The sequence below is a fragment of the Dunckerocampus dactyliophorus genome, chromosome 18 (assembly GCF_027744805.1).
Source record: "Dunckerocampus dactyliophorus isolate RoL2022-P2 chromosome 18, RoL_Ddac_1.1, whole genome shotgun sequence".
NCBI lineage: Eukaryota > Metazoa > Chordata > Actinopteri > Syngnathiformes > Syngnathidae > Dunckerocampus > Dunckerocampus dactyliophorus.
Window position 1 is genome coordinate 4,444,875 of NC_072836.1, and position 23,332 is coordinate 4,468,206.

Here is a 23,332-nt window from a genome sequence, read left to right on the forward strand (position 1 = left end):
GCACGATCACTAAATTTCTACATATATTACATTTACAATCTTTGTGTACTTGTTCGCAGTAGATTGGGGGCACACACTGGTGAAATGTCTTCCAAACGTTTGTTATGTGGGAAAATTTTTGTTGGTCTGACAATGTATTTGCACCCTAAGGTGTTTAACATACTACATTTAGAAGTTTAGTGCAAGTGCAGTACTTGAGCAGAATTTTAAACTTCACAGGGATTTTTTTCTTGGTTTATCATTAATGTAGTCTGGGCCTTGACGGCGTCCCCACAACACACCTTTGACAAGAGTTTGACCTGACCCTGTGTGTGAAACCTGTGGATTAAACTGATTCTCCAATTTTTCACAGTGTGTACACAGACTCTGGTGGAAGGTGTGTTGTGGGGACCCCGTAAATGTCCAAAATACACTGTTTATTAACAAGGAAAAAATATTCCTGTGAAGTTTGAATCATGCTCCAAGTATTGCACAATCACTACATTTCTACATATATTACATTTGCAATCTTTGTGTACTTGTTCGCAGTAGATTGGGGGCACACACTGGTGAAATGTCTTCTAAACGTTTGTTATGTGGGAAAATGTTTGCTGTGCTAGCAATGTACTTGCACCCTAAGTTGTTTAACATACTACATTTAGAAGTTTACTGCAAGTGCAGTACTTGAGCAGAATTTTAAACCCAACAGGGATTTTTTTCTTGGTTTATCATCAATGTTGTCTGGGCCTTGACGGCGTCCCCACAACACACCTTCGACAAGAGTTTGACCTGACCCTGTGTGTGAAACCTGTGGATGAAACTCATTCTCCAATATTTTCACAAAGAGTGTGTACCCAGACTCTGGTGGAAGGTGTGTTGTGGGGACCCCGTAAATGTCCAAAATACACTGATAATTAACAAGGAAAAAATATTCCTGTGAAGTTTAAATTATGCTACAAGTATTGCACGATCACTACATTTCTACATATATTACATTTACAATCTTTGTGTACTTGTTCGCAGTAGATTGGGGGCACACACTGGTGAAATGTCTTCTAAACGTTTGTTATGTGGGACAATGTTTGTTGTGCTGGCAATGTACTTGCACCGTAAGGTGTTTAACATACTACATTTAGAAGTTGAGTGCAAGTGCAGTACTTGAGCAGAATTTTAAACCCAACAGGGATTTTTTTCTTGGTTTATCATCAATGTAGTCTGGGCCTTGACGGCGTCCCCACAACACACCTTTGACAAGAGTTTGGCCTGACCCTGTGTGTGAAACCTGTGGATGAAACTGATTCTCCAATTTTTCACAAAGAGTGTGTACCCAGACTCTGGTGGAAGGTGTGTTGTGGGGACCCCGTAAATGTCCAAAATACCCTATTTATTAAAAAGGAAAAAATATTCCTGTGAAGTTTAAATTATGCTACAAGTATTGCACGATCACTGCATTTCAACATATATTACATTTACAATCTTTGTGTACTTGTTTGCAGTAGATTGGGGGCACACACTGGTGAAATGTCTTCTAAACGTTTGTTATGTGGGAAAATGTTTGTTGGTCTGACAATGTATTTGCACCCTAAGGTGTTTAACATACTACATTTAGAAGTTTAGTGCAAGTGCAGTACTTGAGCAGAATTTTAAACCCAACAGGGATTTTTTTCTTGGTTTATCATCAATGTAGTCTGGGCCTTGACGGCGTCCCCACAACACACCTTTGACAAGAGTTTGACCTGACCCTGTGTGTGAAACCTGTGGATGAAACTGATTCTCCAATTTTTCACAAAGAGTGTGTACCCAGACTCTGGTGGAAGGTGTGTTGTGGGGACCCCGTAAATGTCTAAAATACACTGTTTATAAACAAGGAAAAAATATTCCTGTGAAGTTTAAATTATGCTCCAAGTATTGCACGATCACTAAATTTCTACATATATTACATTTACAATCTTTGTGTACTTGTTCGCAGTAGATTGGGGGCACACACTGGTGAAATGTCTTCTAAACGTTTGTTATGTGGGAAAATGTTTGCTGTGCTAGCAATGTACTTGCACCCTAAGTTGTTTAACATACTACATTTAGAAGTTTACTGCAAGTGCAGTACTTGAGCAGAATTTTAAACTTCACAGGGATTTTTTTCTTGGTTTATCATCAATGTAGTCTGGGCCTTGACGGCGTCCCCACAACACACCTTTGACAAGAGTTTGACCTGACCCTGTGTGTGAAACCTGTGGATGAAACTGATTCTCCAATTTTTCACAAAGAGTGTGTACCCAGACTCTGGTGGAAGGTGTGTTGTGGGGACCCCGTAAATGTCCAAAATACCCTGTTAATTAACAAGGAAAAAATATTCCTGTGAAGTTTAAATTATGCTCCAAGTATTGCACGATCACTACATTTCTACATATATTACATAGAACATCTTTGTGTACTTGTTCGCAGTAGATTGGGGGCACACACTGGTGAAATGTCTTCTCAACGTTTGTTATGTGGGACAATGTTTGTTGTGCTGGCAATGTACTTGCACCCTAAGGTGTTTAACATACTACATTTAGAAGTTGAGTGCAAGTGCAGTACTTGAGCAGAATTTTAAACCCAACAGGGATTTTTTTCTTGGTTTATCATCAATGTAGTCTGGGCCTTGACGGCGTCCCCACAACACATCTTTGACAAGAGTTTGACCTGACCCTGTGTGTGAAACCTGTGGATGAAACTGATTCTCCAATTTTTCACAAAGAGTGTGTACCCAGACTCTGGTGGAAGGTGTGTTGTGGGGACCCCGTAAATGTCCAAAATACCCTGTTTATTAACAAGGAAAAAATATTCCTGTGAAGTTTAAATTATGCTCCAAGTATTGCACGATCACTACATTTCTACATATATTACATTTACAATCTTTGTGTACTTGTTTGCAGTAGATTGGGGGCACACACTGGTGAAATGTCTTCTAAACGTTTGTTATGTGGGAAAATGTTTGCTGTGCTGGCAATGTACTTGCACCCTAAGGTGTTTAACATACTACATTTAGAAGTTCAGTGCAAGTGCAGTACTTGAGCAGAATTTTAAACTTCACAAGGATTTTTTTCTTGGTTTATCATCAATGTAGTCTGGGCCTTGACGGCGTCCCCACAACACACATTCGACAAGAATTTGACCTGACCCTGTGTGTGAAAACTGTGGATGAAACTGATTCTCCAATATTTTCACAAAGAGTGTGTACCCAGACTCTGGTGGAAGGTGTGTTGTGGGGACGCCGTAAATGTCCAAAATACACTGTTTATTAACAAGGAAAAAATATTCCTGTGAAGTTTAAATTATGCTACAAGTATTGCACGATCACTACATTTCTACATATATTACATAGAACATCTTTGTGTACTTGTTCGCAGTAGATTGGGGGCACACACTGGTGAATTGTCTTCTAAACGTTTGTTATGTGGGAAAATGTTTGTTGTGATGGCAATGTACTTGTACACTAAGGTGTTTAACATACTACATTTAGAGGTTGTGTGCAAGTGCAGTACTTGAGCAGAATTTTAAACTTCACAGGGATTTTTTTTTTTGGTTTGTCATCAATGTAGTCTGGGCCTTGACGGTGTCCCCACAACACACCTTCAACACACCGAGTGCATATATTATTCGATATATTACATTGAACCTCTTTGTGTACTTGTCTTAAACTGGCTATGACATGTAGTTTTAAACTGTTGTAAAGTTGGAGTGCATAATCTTGAGAAGTATCTATTTTTGGCCCTCATGTCTTTGTTTTTTTAACAGTCTATCAACATACAGGAGAAGGCCAAAAACATACACACCTCTCAAGATTATGCACTCCCCTGCTGCAGCAAGCTAGCTGCACTAACTATAACTTTCCTGTAAGTTGAATGACAGTTGAACACTTATTCAGGTAATTCTAATTTGTCACACAAATGCACTTACCTTGTGTCACACAAATTCTTGACTTGTAAATTCTTCTATAATCATTCCTTATGGGGACCAGGAAGTGGGCGGCACCCAACCATTTATGGAAAAGTGTGTGTGGAGAGCGAGTGTGTGCAGTACCAGCCACAAACTACTGGGGGAGCTTGTGGGCATGCCACACACACACACAGCCATCGAAAACCATGTGTTGTGGGCCAATGCTAAAAACCACACGGGCACCTTCAGAACAGCTTCTGGGTTAATTTAATACCATTTTCTTTATGGGGACCTGATTTTTGGTCCCCATACCGAAATCGGTCCCCATGACGTGACTGTGTAAACAGATCTTTGTCCCCACAAAGATATGATTACAAACACACACACACACACACATACCCAAGCTGAGTGGACAGTTTGGGGTTAGGGGAACGTGGGCTGACGGCTGCCCGGCTTTAGGCCTCGCTGAGTGGGCTCATTCCTGCACTCTGCACACAATGCTGGGGGGGCTTTAGAGGCACAGAAAGGAGGGCTGCTAACCCCCAAACCACCACAAACTAGAGAGTGTAGACCGTAGATGCCGGGCCACCGGAGACCAAAGACGGACACAAGGTTAAGACTTTTAGGGTAATGTGCTACAAGTGATCATGTAACTGCAACGGTAGATTGTAGTTTGGTTCTAGTTTCTAAGACCATTCAAGAACCCAAAACCTTCACCCAAAGTCTTTATTAATTCGTTTCGTGCATGTAAATGGGTAGAGAAGTTTAAAAGTTTAAATATGGCAGAACAAACCAATTCAAATAACATTTGCAATGTGTGTGGGTTCAGATGAAGTAACGTCAAACCAAGGCCATATCCACATGCAAACGTTCCTGGGATTTTTTTTTTTTTTTGGCGGGTTGAAAAATATTTGTGTCCACACTCTGCCGGATTAGTAAATTGTTGTCATAGTTACTGTCACGCTGTCCGAATTTGATCGGATCAGGTTATTGTTTCACACAAAAAATTCTGCGCAATTGTGTTTTTGCTAGCTTTGTTAGAATCTGACTTTTCAGTGCAAAGCGGCGGTGAAGCGGATAAAGCAGGGGTGCCCAATCTTTTAGCAACACCAAAGATGCATGCAGGGGGCCATTTTGACATATTCTAATTTTGTAAAAAAAAAAAAAAAAAAAAAAAAAAAAAAAAAAAAAAGCAATCCGATACGCAAAGAAGTTAGTCAGAGTTAGAGTCACATTTGCAAAACAATCGCATAAACATACCTAGAATTTCAGTTTTTTGTGTATCTAGGTGCTCATTATATTTGTTTAGATGGTCTGGAACGTTAGGTGGTAAATATTTTCACCTTGAGGGACGTCTGCACCCCAATTAGGTTAATAGCGTTTAGCAGTATGTAGCTTATTTCTGGCTCCAATTGTCCAAAAACACACCACCATTGTGACACTGGGGGGAATGGGGGGGCAGAACCAGAGCCAAAAGGCCAGCAGCAGTGGGCCTATTGTCCCCCGCTTGTCCCCCTGGTACTGCCTGGCTGTGAGCAGTACCGGATCCAAGACAACGACTCTCATTCAATCTGCAGCTGGCGGGTGACGAGGTGGTAGAATAACAACAATAATAATAATAATAATAATGGACGCTTTGTTTTCAGCTGTTTCACGTACACATCTGGAGACGTTTGCGCCCCCCACACACACCTCAAGCCACCCAGTTGCATTCGAGCTTGTTCTAAAAAAAAAACAAAACACAATCCAGAGCTCAGAAACAGGCTAAACCAAATCTTAAAGAATAATGTTCGTTGGTAGAGAGGTTGAGGTTCTTTCTTCACTGCCGCTGATGTTGTCGAGAAGTTTTGCTAAATCTCTGCTGCGGGACAATTAGCTTTATCTCTGGCTTGCAAACAGCTCCGCCCCGGGTTCAACAGGGTAAGAAACAAGGCTTCTGTTGCTGGGATAAAATGGAGACCATGTGTGCTAACAAAAATAAACATGGGGAAAGGCGTAATTGTTCTTAAGCATAAACTCTGGAAGCCAAGCGCATTTAACACCTTCACATTTGGTTATTTGGACCTTTCAGGCTCGTTTCATTTCCGACTTTTTCGCCGTTTCATTGCAAAAGGTCCCAAAATATCGTAGTAGAATGGAAGAGTGGAGCACAAAGAAAACAAGTACAGGTGGTCCTGGGGTTATGAACAAGTTCTGTGTTGAAAGTCACATTTTAGTGCCGGAACGCATACCTAAACTAACAGTTGTGTCACTCACACACTGCACAGAACGCAGGGGAGGACTAAAATAAAAACACTAAATACAACAATTCACAGACAGAGAAATAAAAAACCCAGAACAAATACGTAACCACAGCGTTGCTTAGTTATTACTGTCGCTTTCATAGGAGCAGTTCCTTTAGCATGCTCAAGGATACTGTAGTTACTGTATATACCATGAAGGTGACAGGTGCATGCAGAAAGGACAGTTGAGTTTGCTGATGTTGTTTTGGCGTGGTTCGTAACCACCGAGGGCCACTTGTACTGCTATCTAAAAAAAAACGGCAAAGAAGAAGAAGAATCGACAGCGTTTCTGTCGCTTGTTCCCATATGATCACGTATGAGTAATCAGTATGTCGGAGGGGTGGAAGTATCAACACCGCAACACATTGCATTGTTATCGCTCACAGTGAAGTTTCGATACAGAGATATCAGAAAATCGATACTTGTTCGAGATAGTTGTTTCGAAATGGCGATGCACTGGAGATGTTATATTCATCAATGTACTGTATATCAATTATTGCATAATCACTGGATTGGCATTGAAACACAAGCCAGATCAAAATTCGGATCCGGCCTGAACTGGATTGCTTGGTGTAAACACGGCTTTGTCAGCCACCTGGGACTCACCTTGAGGTCGGTGTGCAGAGCGGACTCCGGAGGGTAAACGATGAAGTGGCGCAAGGTGAAGCCGAAACCCTGCGAGTTCTTGCGGAGGACCAGCGTCCGGGGGCCTTTCCAAGGCGCGCTGACGCCCTCCCTGCCCGGCCTGGACGCCATCGGCGGCCGAGGGTTGTCGGCGGCGGACGAGAGACCATCCCTCCGCCCTTTCGCCTGTGAATATAAAAAAAGATGGAGGGGATTTAGTCACTAAGGTCCGTAAACACGCTTGCGGGGGTCCGCAATCAGGACCGGTCCCACGCCTCAACTCGGCAGGGCGGGGGGTTGGTGGGGCAGTCCGGACCACAATGACCTTGGTCTTATCACCAGAGGGAGTTTTTCCCGCACGCAGATTCCCACCATCTCTCTAAATATCTCATTCCGAAAAGGCCGAGTAAATAAGCCGGGCTGACAGGCACATGTGAGAACTCGCACCCTCGTGCTGCCCTGACGACCCACATCTGTCACTCAAGCGCCGTCACCTGACCAAACAGGGAGGAGGGATAAATGCCTCGGAGTCCGCTGGGAGGTGTCTATACCACCCCACCTACATAATCATGAGCGTTATTCTGCTTAAAATCTAACACCCACACAATGGAACAAAAAGCAAAAACAATGCGGTAACCGGAGCCGAGTTAACGGCGCCACACGCTAAGCTAGTAGCGCATCAATGTGGAGATATTTCCATGTTTTTCTTTCAAAAAAATATATATAAAAAAAAAGGCCAAAAAGCTGATAAAACTGATCGGAGAAAGTATGTTATGAAATAAAGATGATAGCCATTTGCTACCTATCTCACCAACTGTTTGAATGAGCTTTTTGCCACATTACTTACTGTCATCTAATGACCACAACATATGATCTATTTGGGGCAGGAGGCCCCAACCGTGTCAAAAAACGTCTGTGTTTGGCCAAAACATCAACACATATGACTGACACATAGCAGACATCTATGCAAAATTAAACAACTACACACACACACACACACACACACACACACACACATGCACACCCCCACACTAACACACACAAGTTTTGACATGGCAGGCTAGTTGGCAACAAGCGTCCGCGCCGCAACAGGAAGTGTCAGGCTGGAGGCAGGAAGTGTGGCTAGCGTTACAGGGCAGGATAACCAGACGCTCCTAAAAATAATCAGCACTTCCACTCCTTCGCTCCTCCGTCTCCTTCCCTCACCTCGCCTCCTCCCTTTTCACCTCTCCTTCCTTTCTTGACATGGAAATCCTTCTCTTTTGACCTTCAGTACACGTCCCCCCGCCCCGACCTCCATTTTTACAACTAAAAGAGAGCAAAACGAAGTCTCACATTCCCTAAATATTGCAAAGTAAAGCAGCCCATGTTTTGTAGATTTAAATACATGAATATTAACGGGACTTACAGTATGTAAATGTTAATACAAGATTTCTCAGGGCTTTACAGGTTCCAGTTTAGAAGGCATTGTTTTATAGGATCACAAAATGGCATTTGGCTTCTGTAGCCGTGTGGACAATATTTTTTTTCGCTGAATGTTTGCAGAACATTTGGTGCAAATAGCAGGCAAAATGTCTTCCTCTAAAACAGTAAACAAGTCGCACACAATCGACGGCATGATTGTTACCTGTTAGCTCAGGGGAGCACGTTACAGTGCGTCACAGAAAAGGAGCGCTTGATTTGCTCACCTTAGCCCCCACAATACAGTACGGCTAATCTCGCCTCATTGTTTTTTTTTTTTTTTTTTTAAATTAGCTATTTTTAATGTTAATGGATTTATAGGTATGGCATCATAATTCCTCATATCGGCTCGATAATTATCGGACACCCCTAGCAGCCGTGCTAATTCACTCCTGAAATTACCCAACAAGTCATTTATGCTAAAGCTGGTGGTTATAAAGATGGTGGCCATGGAAACAAGGCAAATTATGGAAGTCTTGACATGGTTTCTGGTTTTCCAGTTCAAAGAGAAGGTGGTGCCAAAGACAGTGTGTTGTCTTGTTTCTTTTAAAACATGCAGCTGTGCTAAGTACTTGGATAGCTGGATAGCTAACAAAGTTATTTATGGAAAATATGAAAATCCTGACTGGCTTTGGGCGCTACAGCTGGCTATTGTAGCCATACTAATGTCCTGCTCAGGCTAGCTAACAACTCATTCATGCAAAAATATGCATCGTATCTACCAGATATGACCACAGTTAAGGTGGCATGATACGTTATGCTTGTAAGGAGATAAAAACGAACATCAATCAGATAACAAACATCAGTCGGACAAGTACTGTAGATGTCGCCCGTATACGCACAATATTTTGTCTTCACTTCTTCACAGCTGACGTGCTGGAAGCGACTACTTTGCGTCGCTGTGTATTTGTTTTGTGTACTTTATAAAGATGTCTGAGAGGAAGGCGGCGGCGGCGGCACGGGAGTGGGGGGGTGAGGAGGGTGTCAAGTGAATGATAAAGCAAAAGAAAAAGGCTAAAAGGAAGTGAAGCAGGGTGAAAGCAGAAAGACAAATTCCTCAGAGGGAGCGGTTTGGCTGGGACAAGTTTGGACAGAGACGCTAACAGAGAGAGTGAATGCGAGGAGGATAAGAGGGCGAAGAGAAGAAGAAGAAGGGGGTGAAGGAGGAGTATCGGGCCTTGGCGGGGGACAGGCTCCAACACGCCGGTTTCAACCACATGGCCCCTCCCAGCACTGGGAATACCAAAGCCTGTGATTACCCCAAACACACCAGGGGCTCAAGCCTTTTCCTCCGCGGCCGGTCCACTGGACCTTGCAGGACGCTGTCCAGCGTTCGCCAATTCGACCCCTGTCCCCTGAAGCCAGACCAAATGCTGGGTAGTACCTGTCTCTGGCAACAACCAGTCTGTCTGCTCACACACAAAAACCACGCAGATGTCCTCCTCATGTTTAACCAAAGAGGCGCTTGGAAAGTTCTCTGTGGTTTTCGGTCTAAACTTGACTTCCTACGCGAGTTTAGCGCAGGGAAACATCACTCTTGTTACACTGCAAAGAAGACCTCTCCAACGCCAACATGCCCACACTGAACTTTCCCCTCGTTGTCCTCCAGTTGCAGGAAATCAAACCTGAAGAGGAAGCCATTAAAAGCCGCAAAAATGGCCAAGCTAGCATTAAGCGCTTGGCACGGGAGAGCTTCCTGCTTCCACGAGGCTCATGGACAAGTCCTGTGCTGATTTTAATAAGAAAGTGTGACATGACACGAGGGTAGACGTAAAAAAACACTTCTTTGGTTATAAAAAGAAGACTCGGGTGCCTTTTTAGCAACAATGTGTGTAGCTAAAAATTAAAAAATTCAGTATTTCGGCCTAAAAACCTTTGAAAAATTCCTCAAAGTGTACATTTTTGAAAATGGACATTCAAAAGACTGGTTTGAAAAAGCCCCTTGAGGACAAGCAGTTAGTACACATGTGCTTGACATCGCCCACTAGTGTCTTGGCATGCACATGACAGCATTTTCAGACGCCCTTTTCAGCCGATGTCGTTTTAACAATGCTGCCCTTTAAAAAATGCAAAGAAACAACTATCAGTGTCATGATAACACAGAGGAATGGCAATTCCTCAGGCTAGCTAGCAAGTCATTTATGCAAAATCAAATGACTAAAATATGAAACCTGTGTGACAGGTTTTGGCAAGCTAGTAAAGACAGCATGTAAAACTGGCGTACAGTCATCCCTCAAATATCACTCCTTCACTCACGTTTAAAAAAAAAAAGAATTAATTAACAAATGAAAGCTATTTCATGGTTGTAACAAAATGTTCATATTTAAGCAAATAGTACTATTTGCTTAAATAGTAATATTTCAACAAGTATTCTTGGCATAAATTAAGTATTTTCACGCACAAAAATGACCAAATGAACAAACTAAATGAATTAAAATACAAAATACATACTAATTGTGAATGTAGTACTGTGTTCTACATTGGCTATTAGGTGTCAGGAGTTGTTCGGTGAGACGGGCACTACACTCGTCACTAAGGTTCCTAGGGAACACATTTACTGTGACACTGCTGAAGCAGGAGTTTTATTGAATGGCTTATTTACTACTATCATGACTACTTCATTGGGTAACATGAGTGTAAAGCCATTTAAAGCCACCATTACAATACATCAATGTATTTTAATGGTGGAAGTACGCTTTTCTGCACTTAAAAAACTATGTATTTTACCTTTTGGCACTTTGAATCTTGTTGTATTTATAAAAATGTGGACGGAGGATCCTCCCAGCATTGCTTGTTTATTCAGCCATCGTGGATCACACACCCATCTCCAAATCTCATGGTACTTTAAAACCCTATGTTACACAAACTGGTCCGTTTGCCACATCAACATTCAATTCAAGTTCAATCCCGGGAACGAAAGAAGAAATCTTTGTGGTGTTAACAAAACAGAGATCACAAACGACCAAACATGCTGTGAGGAAGATTGCTTCCATTTTCGTACAGTACAGTTTTCTTTGGACTTTTACACCAAATTAATAATGAAAACCGAAGTACCACCGCAGAGAAAGATTTAATAAATAAAGGTTTTATGATAGCGAAAATTGACTCCAGATTCATTTGATTTCCATTGTTTCCAATGGACAAAATGTATATCAAACAAAATTGGACTGTGTTCCATCTTAATTTTATACACCCAGTAAGTTTTTGTTTCTGTGAGTTTTCTGGTATAATTCAACATCAGCAATTGTAGGCAACACCCCCAGACACTAGTGCTAGCCATCAGCTATCAAGTTATCGGTGCAATAACGCAGTCAGTCAGTCAGTCGTCAGTAGGCTTCCTTCATCAAAGCACTACGAGGGCTGGCAAAGCGCAACGGTCCAGAACAACAATGCTCTTTTAAAGAGCTGAGAGCTGCAACCTGTTTGAATGAAGCGGAGCTTTACGCAAACTGCTGACAAGCCTTTAATCCCGACGGCCGCAGTGTCTGCGCCCGCGGCCCGGAGCCGACAGGCTGCTCGGCCCGAGAGGGAAGAGGAGCGTGGAAAAGGCGGATGTGCCGCCAGATACAAGTGTCAAGTGACACTTTATTGGGATGTGCGGCTTCTGTCAATACACGTGTGAGTACATTAAAAAAAGGCAAGTCAGGCAGTCAGTTGGACCGGGTGATGCAAAGTCGGTTGAACCGGTTTCTCCATCATGGCAGCCGTACTATACATTGTGCTTCTTCTTTGTCAAACGGAAACCTGCTTCTCCACTCACCACCGGGCCAGAGAAATACTTTCCTCGGTTCCAGTTGGGAGCATTACATCATTTTAACGAATAACTGACACAGGATGACTTGAAGAAGTCTTTAGCAAACAGTCCCATGATTGAGATGAAAGATAGTAACTAATACTCTTCTGCTACTGAACTGCTGCACACAAACAGGTGAAAATTTGTCAAAACATGCACATTGCATGCACGTTGCATGTCCTCCAGAGCATTTTGAACAACCCATAGTGTGTCCGAATTTTTTTTTTTATGAAAAAGTCATCATGCAGTGTTTCTAAAAAAAAAAGTAGGCTGTCGTATTTCAGTCCAGTTCAATAGCATCCAGTCCTAAAAGAAAACAAGTCCAAAGTCCACTCCTGGTTTTCCCGCAGATACCCAAATAAGTAATCTGGATCTACAGTATGACATCATAAATCCAAGCGACGAGGTTTACTTTTAGCCACAAAGATTTGGGTCTGATATGATGCTGCCTGCCGTGGCTTGGGCGCTATCAGCTCCACACTGTCTGCTTCAGTCATCAGCTGATTTCTTATTTGAAAATCACTTGTAACTTCATCTCATTCACGGCGAGATGCTACTCATTTGTCTTGTAAATATTTGGATGGTTCAGTGAGGTATGCGGCATGGAAAACTTGACAAGACTCAAACAAACAAACAAACAAACTAGTCATTCCTAAAAACATCTGTTTGTCCCAGCTGTGTACGTACAGCACCACCCCAATCAACTGCCAAGTACTAGACCACTTGACCGTGAGTTCTTCTATTAGCAAGACCATTTTGGACAATTGTATGCTTTTAACTTTGCGCGAAGGCCCTTTTCTGTTCCCAGTGCACAAAGCAATTAAACGCCTTCAGGCTGAGCCTCTGACCTCACAAATGAACAGACATTCCCACAGACACTCTCCAAAATCTTGTAGAAAGTCTTCCCAGAAGTGTGGAAGCTGTCATAGCTGCAAACGGCTGGAGGAACAACCTTCTTGTAGGTATTCTTTGGCACCCTTAATTGTAAGGGAATTGGGAATTGGCGTCAGTTCGAGGTCGCATAGCTTTAACATTAACACCTTGTTAAAAGTGGCACCTGGCTTGAAACTCATCTCTCCTCAGCCATTAATTAGAAGAGAGACCAGGCGGTGGTAAAAACATCTGCTACAATGTGCACACTGTCTCTGCCATCGTTAGAGAGGTGAATAAAGCCTATTAGGGATACACAGATGCCCTGCAGAAGGACACAAGTATTTAGTTTTATTGAGCGAGTTTGACAGAGGCGTTGATTTATGCCACAGTTTGGTTTGGAGGATGGTAATCAGCGGTGCTGCTGAGCTCTGCTGGGATTGGTTGCTCACGCTAATTTGTCAGACACCATGCCACCATGCCTATCATACGAATCATGTGACTGAACCCGACCTTTAGGGGACTTGCGTGTGTCACATTTGAGCAAGATTGGTTGGAAAAACACATCACATCAGGCAAAAGGGGCAGCATTACAGTGTTAACTGTATGCTAACATGCCTTACAAAGCATTATGACCACAACCCATATGGGGCACCCCCAACGTCATTTGGATAACGACCACGAATACGAGTACACAAATTACCAATTCCTGCATATTACATACTGTATAAAACTTAAGATGGCGTGCTTTAGTTCTTTAGACACACACTGCAGCGTCTGTGGATGCCGCCATGCCTACCATATGAATCATGTGACCCAACCTGACCTCTCCTTACCCTGAGCTGCTGGGAGATGTGGCGGCGCCCGACAGGCATGACCGGCGGCGACGGCGGCCCGGTGGTGCCACGCAGCACCGCCAGCCAGATGCAGCGAGGCTCAGGGGAGCTGCAGTCCACCCCCACCGGGTTCTGGAAGCTCCAGTCGGACCCGGCCGACGCGGGGCACGGAAGCATGGCAGCTGGCATCGGGGTGCGGCGATGGCTCACATCCACATCGCTAACAGAGCGCATGGGCACCAACACAGTCAGTGGACCAGAGAGGGCAGCCTCAGATCCTCCTCCTCACAGGCCTTCCCTTTAACATCCGCTCCATCATCTTCTGGAAAGCTTAATCCCACAGGTTCCACATCATGGCGCCTGAATTCCAGAGGAACACCACCAGAGAGAGCTGCACAGAGAGTGACAGCGCTGTCCGCCGCTGGTGTTTTGCATACAAAGCAACTGTGTCCACCCCCAAAACACTCTGCCTGTCCCAGAGGGCTGGATCTCTCCTCCCCACACCACCCTCCCTCCTTGCTTGCTCTCTTCTTCACGCTGTGTTGCTAAAGACAAACAAATCCTCACATCTCACAGCCGCTCCATCCAACTAATCTAATCCCAAAAACATCATCTCCAGCATCCGGGACAGATGCTAGCAGTGGGTTGTGGCAGTCCAGATGGAGACACCTCTTGCAGCCTGTTGTAGCTTAAACCCACAGGGGATCTTTCCGGTCAAGAGGAAGCATGACGGCGGCACGTGCACAGCATGTGCGTGACGGTCCAACCCCTCGGTTGCCTGCCGCTTCACAAAAAAGCGTCAGCAGACGGAGAGAAGGAAACATTTCCCCTGCACAGGAAAAACCTGCATGTCGACATGACCCCAACACCTCACGTAAACTTCTATCTGAGGGACACCTAAACGCTGACAGCCCCCCCTAAGAAGACCCCCCCACCTACACACACAGACCACATTTCCCACCCCCCGACCACATTTAGCCGACAAACTTCGCACCACAGCGCCAGGCGTCCAGTTTCTGGCAAGTGACCTCGACCATGACCACATGAGCAAGGAGGGTTTTTGCACATGCTGATTTAATTATAATTATAAGTACCGTCATTTCTGCTGTATTATTCTACTTTTTTCTCACGCTTTGAACCCTGCGGCTTGTACAGTGATGCGCTGCTCAGACTGCCAACCGTCCACTATCACAAGCAGGTTTCGAAAGGCGAGACTACTGCCTGATGGCAAGGATAGCTCAAGTTAAATGGCTAATTTGCCTCGGGACAAAAGTGATTGCAAGAGTGGCTACAAAAGAGAGAGCGAGAGAGAGAGACTGACTGAAGTGTGTGACAAAAGAATGATGAGCCTGTTCAAGTGTGATGCTGAAGAAGATGACCTTAATGGCTTTAGTTCCCAGGTGGAGGAGGAGGACAGCGATCAATGACTTTTCTGGTAGACTGTTTAACTAGCCATATTACAAATCCATTTTTTTTTAAATTGAACCTTTATTTAACCAGATAAGACCCACTGAGATCAGGATCTCATTTACAAGGACGACCAGGCCAAGAGGTCAGCAGCACACGTCAAAATAAATACAAAATTTAAAACCATTTTAAGGTTTCTTGCAGCTTAGTGTGTAAAATAAAATGAAAAGCTTTGACTGGGACTAGTTCTGACACTCTCAGTTCAGTCTGCATAGTGTTCCAAGCAGTGGGGGCAGCATAACAATTCAGTTCTGACTCTGGGCACATTTATATGGTGAATTGTGCAAGACCATAAGGCAAAGGTGCTCCTTGATTTCTGAAGCAGACAGCACACTGTAGGTAGGATGGAACTAATCAACATTAAGAGACTTACAAATCAACATCATCCAAAGTGTATGTGTAACTAGCCATATGACACGCACTGTCCGGCACTGTTTGCAAAAAATAAAAGCTTTTATTTCATCAAAAGTTAAAATCTTTCCGTGTAACATCTTGCATGTTACGACGTGGACACCTGCGGCTTATAGGCAGGTGCGCCCTATGTATGTACAAATATTTTTTTCTCTTTAAATTTAGTGGGTGCGGCTTACATACCGCACATATGCGCTCTATAGTCAGGAAATGACGGTATATTTGCTGCCATTAATGAGTTTATTTAACCAAAGTAATGCACTATGTGTACACTTCTAAGGCTCCCCCCCCACACACACACACAGTTAGAATGCAGCCCTGCATCTGTTTACCTGGTGTTTTAAAAGGTAGAAGCTAAGATTTACGAGACACACAGGAGAAACGCATATTTGTGGTTATAATAGGAGTCAATGGGACCAGATCGGCCCCGAGGGTAAAGATGCAGTACAGTATATGCAAACCTCACATTCTCTATGCCTTGCATCGGGGAATTTTAAAAACATTGCTAAAAAGGCCTTCATTCTTCATTCTCAACTATCAAAAAAATCTAATCAATTGAGCAGAATGTACACGTTTTATTGCATCTTTTCCAGAAGCGGCTTTCTTCGGCCTTCTCACTGACCACAACGACCTCAATGCAGCGAGTGACTATAGCGCCACCTGGAGCCACCTGGAGCTGCCTGGAAATGCACATATGGGATGAGATTTATTTTTGAAAAACTGTCTTAAATTTAAGGCATATTTTGACTGAGTGTGGAAAACAAAATCAAAAACATCCCATCACTTTGTGGGCAACACAAGTGCGGCCACACACGCACACGCACACACACACACACACACACACACACACACACACACACACACAGAGCTGAGTGAGTCAAGTCAGCTATAAATACACTGAGATATATAATTATGGTTTGTCATAAAACAGTAGGCTGGGGGGTGAGCTGCGCCAGGCTGAACCGCCCTGCAATGAGGGGACAAGTGGGTCACTGGTGGGCGTATTGGTGTTTGGGGGGCGAGGGGTGGGGGTCTGGGGTGGGAGGTAAAGACGCTACTGGGGAACATTTAAAAATTCCAGTTACCAGCTAGCGTTGGAACAGGAGGGCGGAGCCAAGGGAGCGCTTTCAAACGCAGGCTCCTCCCCTGTCACTCTCATTTTCCCGACCCACGCAGACTTTTCCAATAAGGAAATGAGCAAGAAGGAGCAGGACAAAAGACAGATGCGTGTGTGTGTGTGTGTGTGTGGGGGGGGGGGGCTGTTCAGACACACACATCTTAAAGGGTTCCTAATGTAGAGGGGCATCCTCAAAGTTCACCTGTGACAACAAACATCGAGTGTGGGGCGCTGAGGGAGGCGAGGGAAGGGGAGCAGCGAGGGCAGCACGCCTGTTGCTCAACTCAAACAGATTAGTTTCATGATAGCGTTTAATCTCATAACATCACTGCTGGGGCCAACAGATTAACAAAGACCCCCACCACCACCCCTCCGACTCAAGCCCTTCGTTGTCCTCCCCACATCTGACTTTGAAGACAAAACAAGCGTTTTATTCGTCAGCACACAACGGTGGCATGTTATTGCAAAGGTATGAAATTCAATAGCTTTAATGTCCAATTAAAGGCGACCAATAGAATATTCAAAATTATTCAAGTCATTAAGTAGCAGCATCATCAAAAACATGACTTTACTTTCCGCTGGTGCACATGCACGCAAAAAAGCTACACATAACAAGGATAATGAGGCAACGCTGCAGAAATAATACAACACGGTGCACAGTAGTCATGCAGTAAAATGCTACAGGCAAAAGAGACATTGAAGAAAATGCTGAAAAAATGTTAAAAGCCCCAAATAGGGTGTAAAAATAATAATATAATAATATTTATCCATTGAGTTTAACAGTACAATAGTGCTTGATGCGTTTTTTTCTGTTTGCTATCAGCGTAGTTCAAGAAGTTGTGCAGGAATTTGGATGGAATTTGGTGTACTCCAAGTGAAGCACTATGGCATACGGACAAATTAAAGAACTTTTGAGAATTCTAATCCGATCCGTGCTGATCTTTGGCGGACTTCTGCGCGTTAATGACTTTTTTCCACTTTGTAGGTCTTCTGGATAGGATACAGGGGAAAAAGAAGCCTCAGGGACATAAAAAAAGGTTTCTCAGCACTGAAAGTGCTTTGTGTGCGTCATGCCACTCTGCTAAAAACGCACAAACAATAACAACTCGACACTCCCAAACCACCGAAAGAAAAGAGTCAGTTTCTCCCCCGTCTAGACAGACATTACTGGTAATCTGTCCGAGCTGAGTCCACAAACGAAGGGGCTCGGGTACAAAGTGGACGCAGCTGTTTAAAGCAGGTTAATTTTAACTGTAATCTCCAGTAAATCCCCACCTCCCACCCTTCACCACCACCACCACCACCACCACCACAGAGAACCCGCTGGCCTAGCTGACTGGGTGTAGTTACAGCGAGGCGGCCACTAGAGGGCGGCCACCACTGGAACACAACAACGTTGCAGACAGTTTTAAGAAGCTAAAAGTTTAGATGTGCTCTTCATGGCTGTCACTAATGAATAACACGAGTCAGGGGATGGTGGGGGCGGTTGGGGGGGGCAGCAGTGAGGTCACACATGCTATAGACCTTTGAGGTGGAATCGACCTCCAGAAGTTCACACAGCAGAGCAGGTGGAGTCCAAACGCAAGGCGGGGGTCACACATCCCTGTCCCACAGCTGAGGGGAGGTGGGTGGTCCTCACCCCCACACCCCTCACTCTGTCCCCCACTGCATCCATTCCTAAACCCTTTCAAGAAGCAATACGACAACATAAAACAGCAACTTCACACTGATGGATTAAAGCGGCTAAAGCATCCCACCTGACAGATTATGCATGTGTACTTTTAATGTGTGTGTGTGTGTGTGTGTGTGTGTGTGTGTGTGTGTGTGTGTGTGTGTGCGTGTTACAGAACAACCCCGTGCAGCCCTTGTGAGTCTCAGGAGTAAACAATCCAGCGGAACACTCCTCTTTGAACGTGGCACTCATTCAAATGTTAAAAAGTGGCATGCAGCAACGTATCTCATTGGAATTTTGACTTTACCACGCTCCTAGATGAAACATTTACAGCTCATCTGTGAGCAAAATCAATGTGCAGTACACTCCGATGCGACACTCGGCTCAACTTAAGCTCAATTTGAAGTAGGGCTGCACAAAAAAATGGAAGAAAAAAAAAATCTTATTTCTAAATATCAACTTTTTTTTGTACTTAACAAGCTGCATCACAAATCCACGCTGACTTTTGACTTTTACTCAAGGAATGTTTGTGTTGGAGGTGACAAAGCAAATTAGTGTAACATCTACTACTATAGTTTATTAATAATGAATGTATCTTATTTTATTTAATATGCCAAGGGCCAATAAAAAATGAACGGCGGGCTGAAAATGGGCCCCCAGGCCGCACTCTGGACACGCCAAATGAATGCAGTTCAATTAACCCCTGCAACATTTGTGATTTTTGATACATTTGATACTTTACATGCGTTCAGCAAGAGTGTGAAGCATATTAAACCTGGATTGTGAGAGCGAACAAAGGGGAGGGTTCTGGAGCTAAATGTAACACAATAATTACAACAGTAACTTTTAATGCAAATGTTGAACTGAAATCCAAGGAGAAACTAGCAGGAGGGGGGGACGAGCTGGGACGAGTGTGTGAAAACTAGACATTCACGGTTCTTCACCATTCCCTGGTGGTCCTGGAACGTAACCCCCGCACTGTATACTATTTATCCTACATGCTAAATAAGATTAGAGGGGCAAGTAAAAGTAATGGGGGGGGGGGAACAGATGTTGTTGACACCTGGAAAGGCAGAAGGCTGGGAGTGCGCCTCATCTGGATAACGAGGTCAGAAAACAGGAAGCTGGCGAAAAGAGAGCCGAGAGGGAAGCTTGACACGGCCATGACACACATTCCCCTCACAGACACGCTCCAGTTGGCTCCCGTACGCATCCTTGCCCTCCTCTCCTCATCAGCGCCAAACTCCTGACCGACTATAACGCCACGCACCGATGGCACGGGAGGCTGTGACGGCATCCATGACACGCGTGTGCTGCCCTGCTTGTGATGTTGATGAATGATTAAATGAGAGTGTGAGTGAGAGTGTGAGATCGTATCACTAATTTATCCTCGGAGATGAATCCATCCCGTACTCACCGTTTCCTGAGTGACTGTTTATCCCAAAATGAACCATTAGGTGGGGGGGAGAGGGAGTTTGTGTGTGAAGTGGGAAGATAATGACGGAGAAAACCACATCAACGTGAACATACGTTATTTTCCCCACAGGTTTTAAGTGGAGCTAATGAGCAAGGCCTCTAACGGAATGTGGTATGTGCTATGTATATATATATATAAAACTGCCTGTTACAGTATTTTTAACCAGTTTAAGTATGAATAAATGGAAGTTAAATAGTCTCTTGGAACCAATTATGTTAACCCTCCGAGCCAGCAGGTGGCAATGCGCTGGACTGTAAAACAAAATGGAAGGCAAAGGATGCCAAGGAATACTCCTAAACCATTACATCATGAAAACGAATTAGGATTGTTTACTGCCTCTGTGGGGAAGCTGGAGCCTATCCCAGCTGGCTTTGGGGCAAGAGGTGGCGTCCACCCGACTTGGGACGGCTCGCCAGTCAATCACAGGGAGGTGGTGGTAAGAGGCCGGTTCGCTGTCAAGTTTCGGCAGCTTTACTTCCTCCCGGGTTGGGCGTGTCCTAACCTCTGCGGCGGTGACGGCATTTGGCAGAGCGGCCCCCCCCCTCGCCTTCCTCGCTTTCATCCCGTGAGCCGACCGATCACAGCCTCTGGGAGCAATCACAGCGGTCACGTCTGAGCTCCGCTGCAATAAGAGCCCTCCTTCATTCATTCACCTCCTCTTCTTTTCTTCCCTCAGAAAGTGCAGCAGCTCCAGAAAAATCCCCCCTCCCTCCTCCTCCTGCTTTCTTCAGCATCTGGGCGAAGGCCGGCGAACGCTCCTGCTGGCCTGCCGCCCTCCCCCCACCAGGAGGCCCACATGTACAAAATTAGCCGCCCTCCGCCTCCGTGTAATTACAAGACAAAGATTATAAGTTTGCAGCCGGGGCCGTGACGTCAGCGCTCTCCAGGGACAAACCCGGCGGTCCAGCCTTGGGGTGGGCGTGGCCGAGCCAGCTTGGGAGGCTCAGGGATGGAGGAGCCTCAGTGTTTATTAGAGCAAGTGAGATGGCCTGCCTGGAGTTTCCATTTGAGGTCATCTGGTTTCTGCATTCCTGCCACGCACCAGCGCTCATACGCCACGGAGGAAGTCGTCCGGAGGTGTACACCGGCCATTTAGGGAATTGTCAAAGCGGCGAGGAAAATCTTGAATGCAATCAAAATTCTGCTCAGTGAAAGCGGACATGTGACACTTTGTGCAGCCTAGCATGAAGCGGCTTCAAAATCCATCTGGATCACATTTTAAAAGTCACTTATGATGCTATTTTTCCACACAAAAGCATCCACAATAGTGTATTGGAAGTGTGACGGCCTTGATGCTGGAATTTAGACAGCATCATTAGGAGCCCTACTGGGAACACATCACTTTGTGTGTCTGTAGCTTTAATGCTAATGAGATGTGTTTGTCTATGCGTCTCCAAGAAGCGCTACTGTGTATTTTATCTACTTATTACGTATTAGGCATAGGCCGGGATCAGATTCTGACGGTATGACAACCTCGAGCAAAAATAGTACTATAAGTACAGTTCTACAATGTGTTATTTTGAAAAATCTTTACGGAAAAGAAGAGAAAAAAACTTTTCTGTTGATCATTCGTTTTGAAAACAATGTAATAGAACACGACGAAAGTGGAAAATATATATTTATTTCTAAATAAACAATAAATAAAATGCAGTTCTTAATTCAGCCTATGGTGGCTAGTCTTACGACTCATGTCACAAGACCATAAATATTTTCTTACTAAAAAAAAAAAAAAAAAAAAAAAAAAATGCAACTAAATGCAACCTCCGGCTCAATCAGTAGCTCAAAAAATGTCACAACACAAATAATAATATTTTTGAAAAACACATAATGTTGCGTTACTATTTCATAGTGTGGTGAATGTGCAGGTCACAACCTGTCGACAAGTGTTTTGGAATTGTCGGATTGTGTATTTGCCAAGTTTTTATTCATTTGCTTGCGTCACCAAGTTTCGCTTCCGTTTCCGGGTCATGTGATTGTTGTTGGCAACGGTTGCTTGCTGTTCAGTGGAGAGTGAACGGTTTAGACCGCTTATCCTCAGCTTCCGTCTCGTTCTGAACCACATCTCCACATTCTGTGACCCTCGACGTGAGTCATATGTCCACCGACAACTATGACAACAGGAACGACGACACGTGTGCCTTCATCGAGTTCTGCCATGCATATAACAATATAACATGTTGTAAATTTTCTCAGTGTGCTTCCCTTTGAAGGAATCTTTCAAGTGGGTACAATGTTTTCACTTCATAATGTTATATTAGTGTGTTTTGTCATTGACTGTATGTTTCAGCCGCAACGTGTCATGTTTGTTTACGCTACAAGCGATTAAACGATGACATGTGCTTAAATTCACGTTAATATGCAGAAAATGTACTTAAATAGTGTTACGTGCTTACATTAGCTGGACAGCTGAAAAGCCATGTGAAATACACACTAATTCCACAGGCTACAGGATGCAAAACTCCACTAGATGCCGCCGAGGCTGCTAACGTCACTGCTAGCTACGCCGACTTTTGGCAACACAGCTCATGCCCGTGGTTTCAGCACAGTGAAGCCCAGTTCCAGCTGCCAGGAATAACACAGGACAAGTATTTCCACATAATGGCTGCGCTGGACCCGTACTTTCTCGGTATGACGGACTATTTTAGCGGTTTTCAAACCGTGACTTTTTCCACACCGTGGTATACCTTGAAACCGGTAACCAGCCCACCCTTATTACGTCTACACTGTAACACTTGTCCAACGTAGTAGAGGCCATATACTGTATCACATACAACAACGCAACATAAAGGAGTGGTACGGGGATGACACAAACATTAGCAACACTAGCATAGATAGCTATGTGATGCTAAAGCGCTAACATTAACGCACATTTTAACAGCAACATCATGCTAGCTTAGCCTATTCGCTGGGGAAAAACAACATGATCAAACTTGCAGCTCCCGTGTCTGTGGCAGAGCTCAGGGCTGCATTTTAAGATGTGTAGCGAAGCCTGTAACCAAAGTGGGGTTACAGAGACGGCATCATGTCCTTGAGGAAGTTTGGCCTTTTATATTAAACGTCACTTGAGCACAATAGGGGAAAATGAGAGCTTATTCCCATCCTATATTTCGCCGGCATCCACTTGCTGTGACCGTGAGGACTGACAGTAGCTCCTCTGAGGGCTGCTGCAGACAACATAATTGACTGCAGCAGGAGTCTGGACTGTGATTTATCACATCTTCTTGGGCGTATCGTCGGAATTCGCCTCAATCTAGCGGGCTCTAGATCCCTGAAGCGTCTCTTACAAATGCAAGTCATGCGCTCGTATACCGCACAGAGCAAGTACGGCGGTATGGTACTTAACTGGAGGGATAGTGCATGATCTTAAGTTGATGCAGCAAGTGGTACAAATGGTAGTAAGTAAAGACCAAAGACAAGTACAAGGA

The 23,332-nt window shown here is 44.3% G+C and overlaps 1 protein-coding gene across 7 annotated transcripts in view; it reads right to left on the reverse strand.

The window, feature by feature from the left end:
• arhgap23a (Rho GTPase activating protein 23a) overlaps window positions 1-23,332 on the reverse strand; it is a 68,316-nt gene that overhangs the window by 26,239 nt on the left and 18,745 nt on the right. For 4 of the 7 annotated variants that reach the window (XM_054758768.1, XM_054758772.1, XM_054758769.1 and 1 more), the window contains exons 1-2: window positions 13,764-14,198; window positions 6,786-6,989 (exon numbers count right to left, since the gene is read on the reverse strand). In XM_054758768.1, coding sequence (XP_054614743.1) covers window positions 6,786-6,989; window positions 13,764-13,997 — 438 coding nt within the window. In that variant the 5' untranslated portion in view covers window positions 13,998-14,198. Of the gene's footprint in view, window positions 1-6,785; window positions 6,990-13,763; window positions 14,199-23,332 lie in introns of those variants that run through there. The other 3 variants (XM_054758775.1, XM_054758773.1, XM_054758774.1) reach the window with 2 other exon arrangements.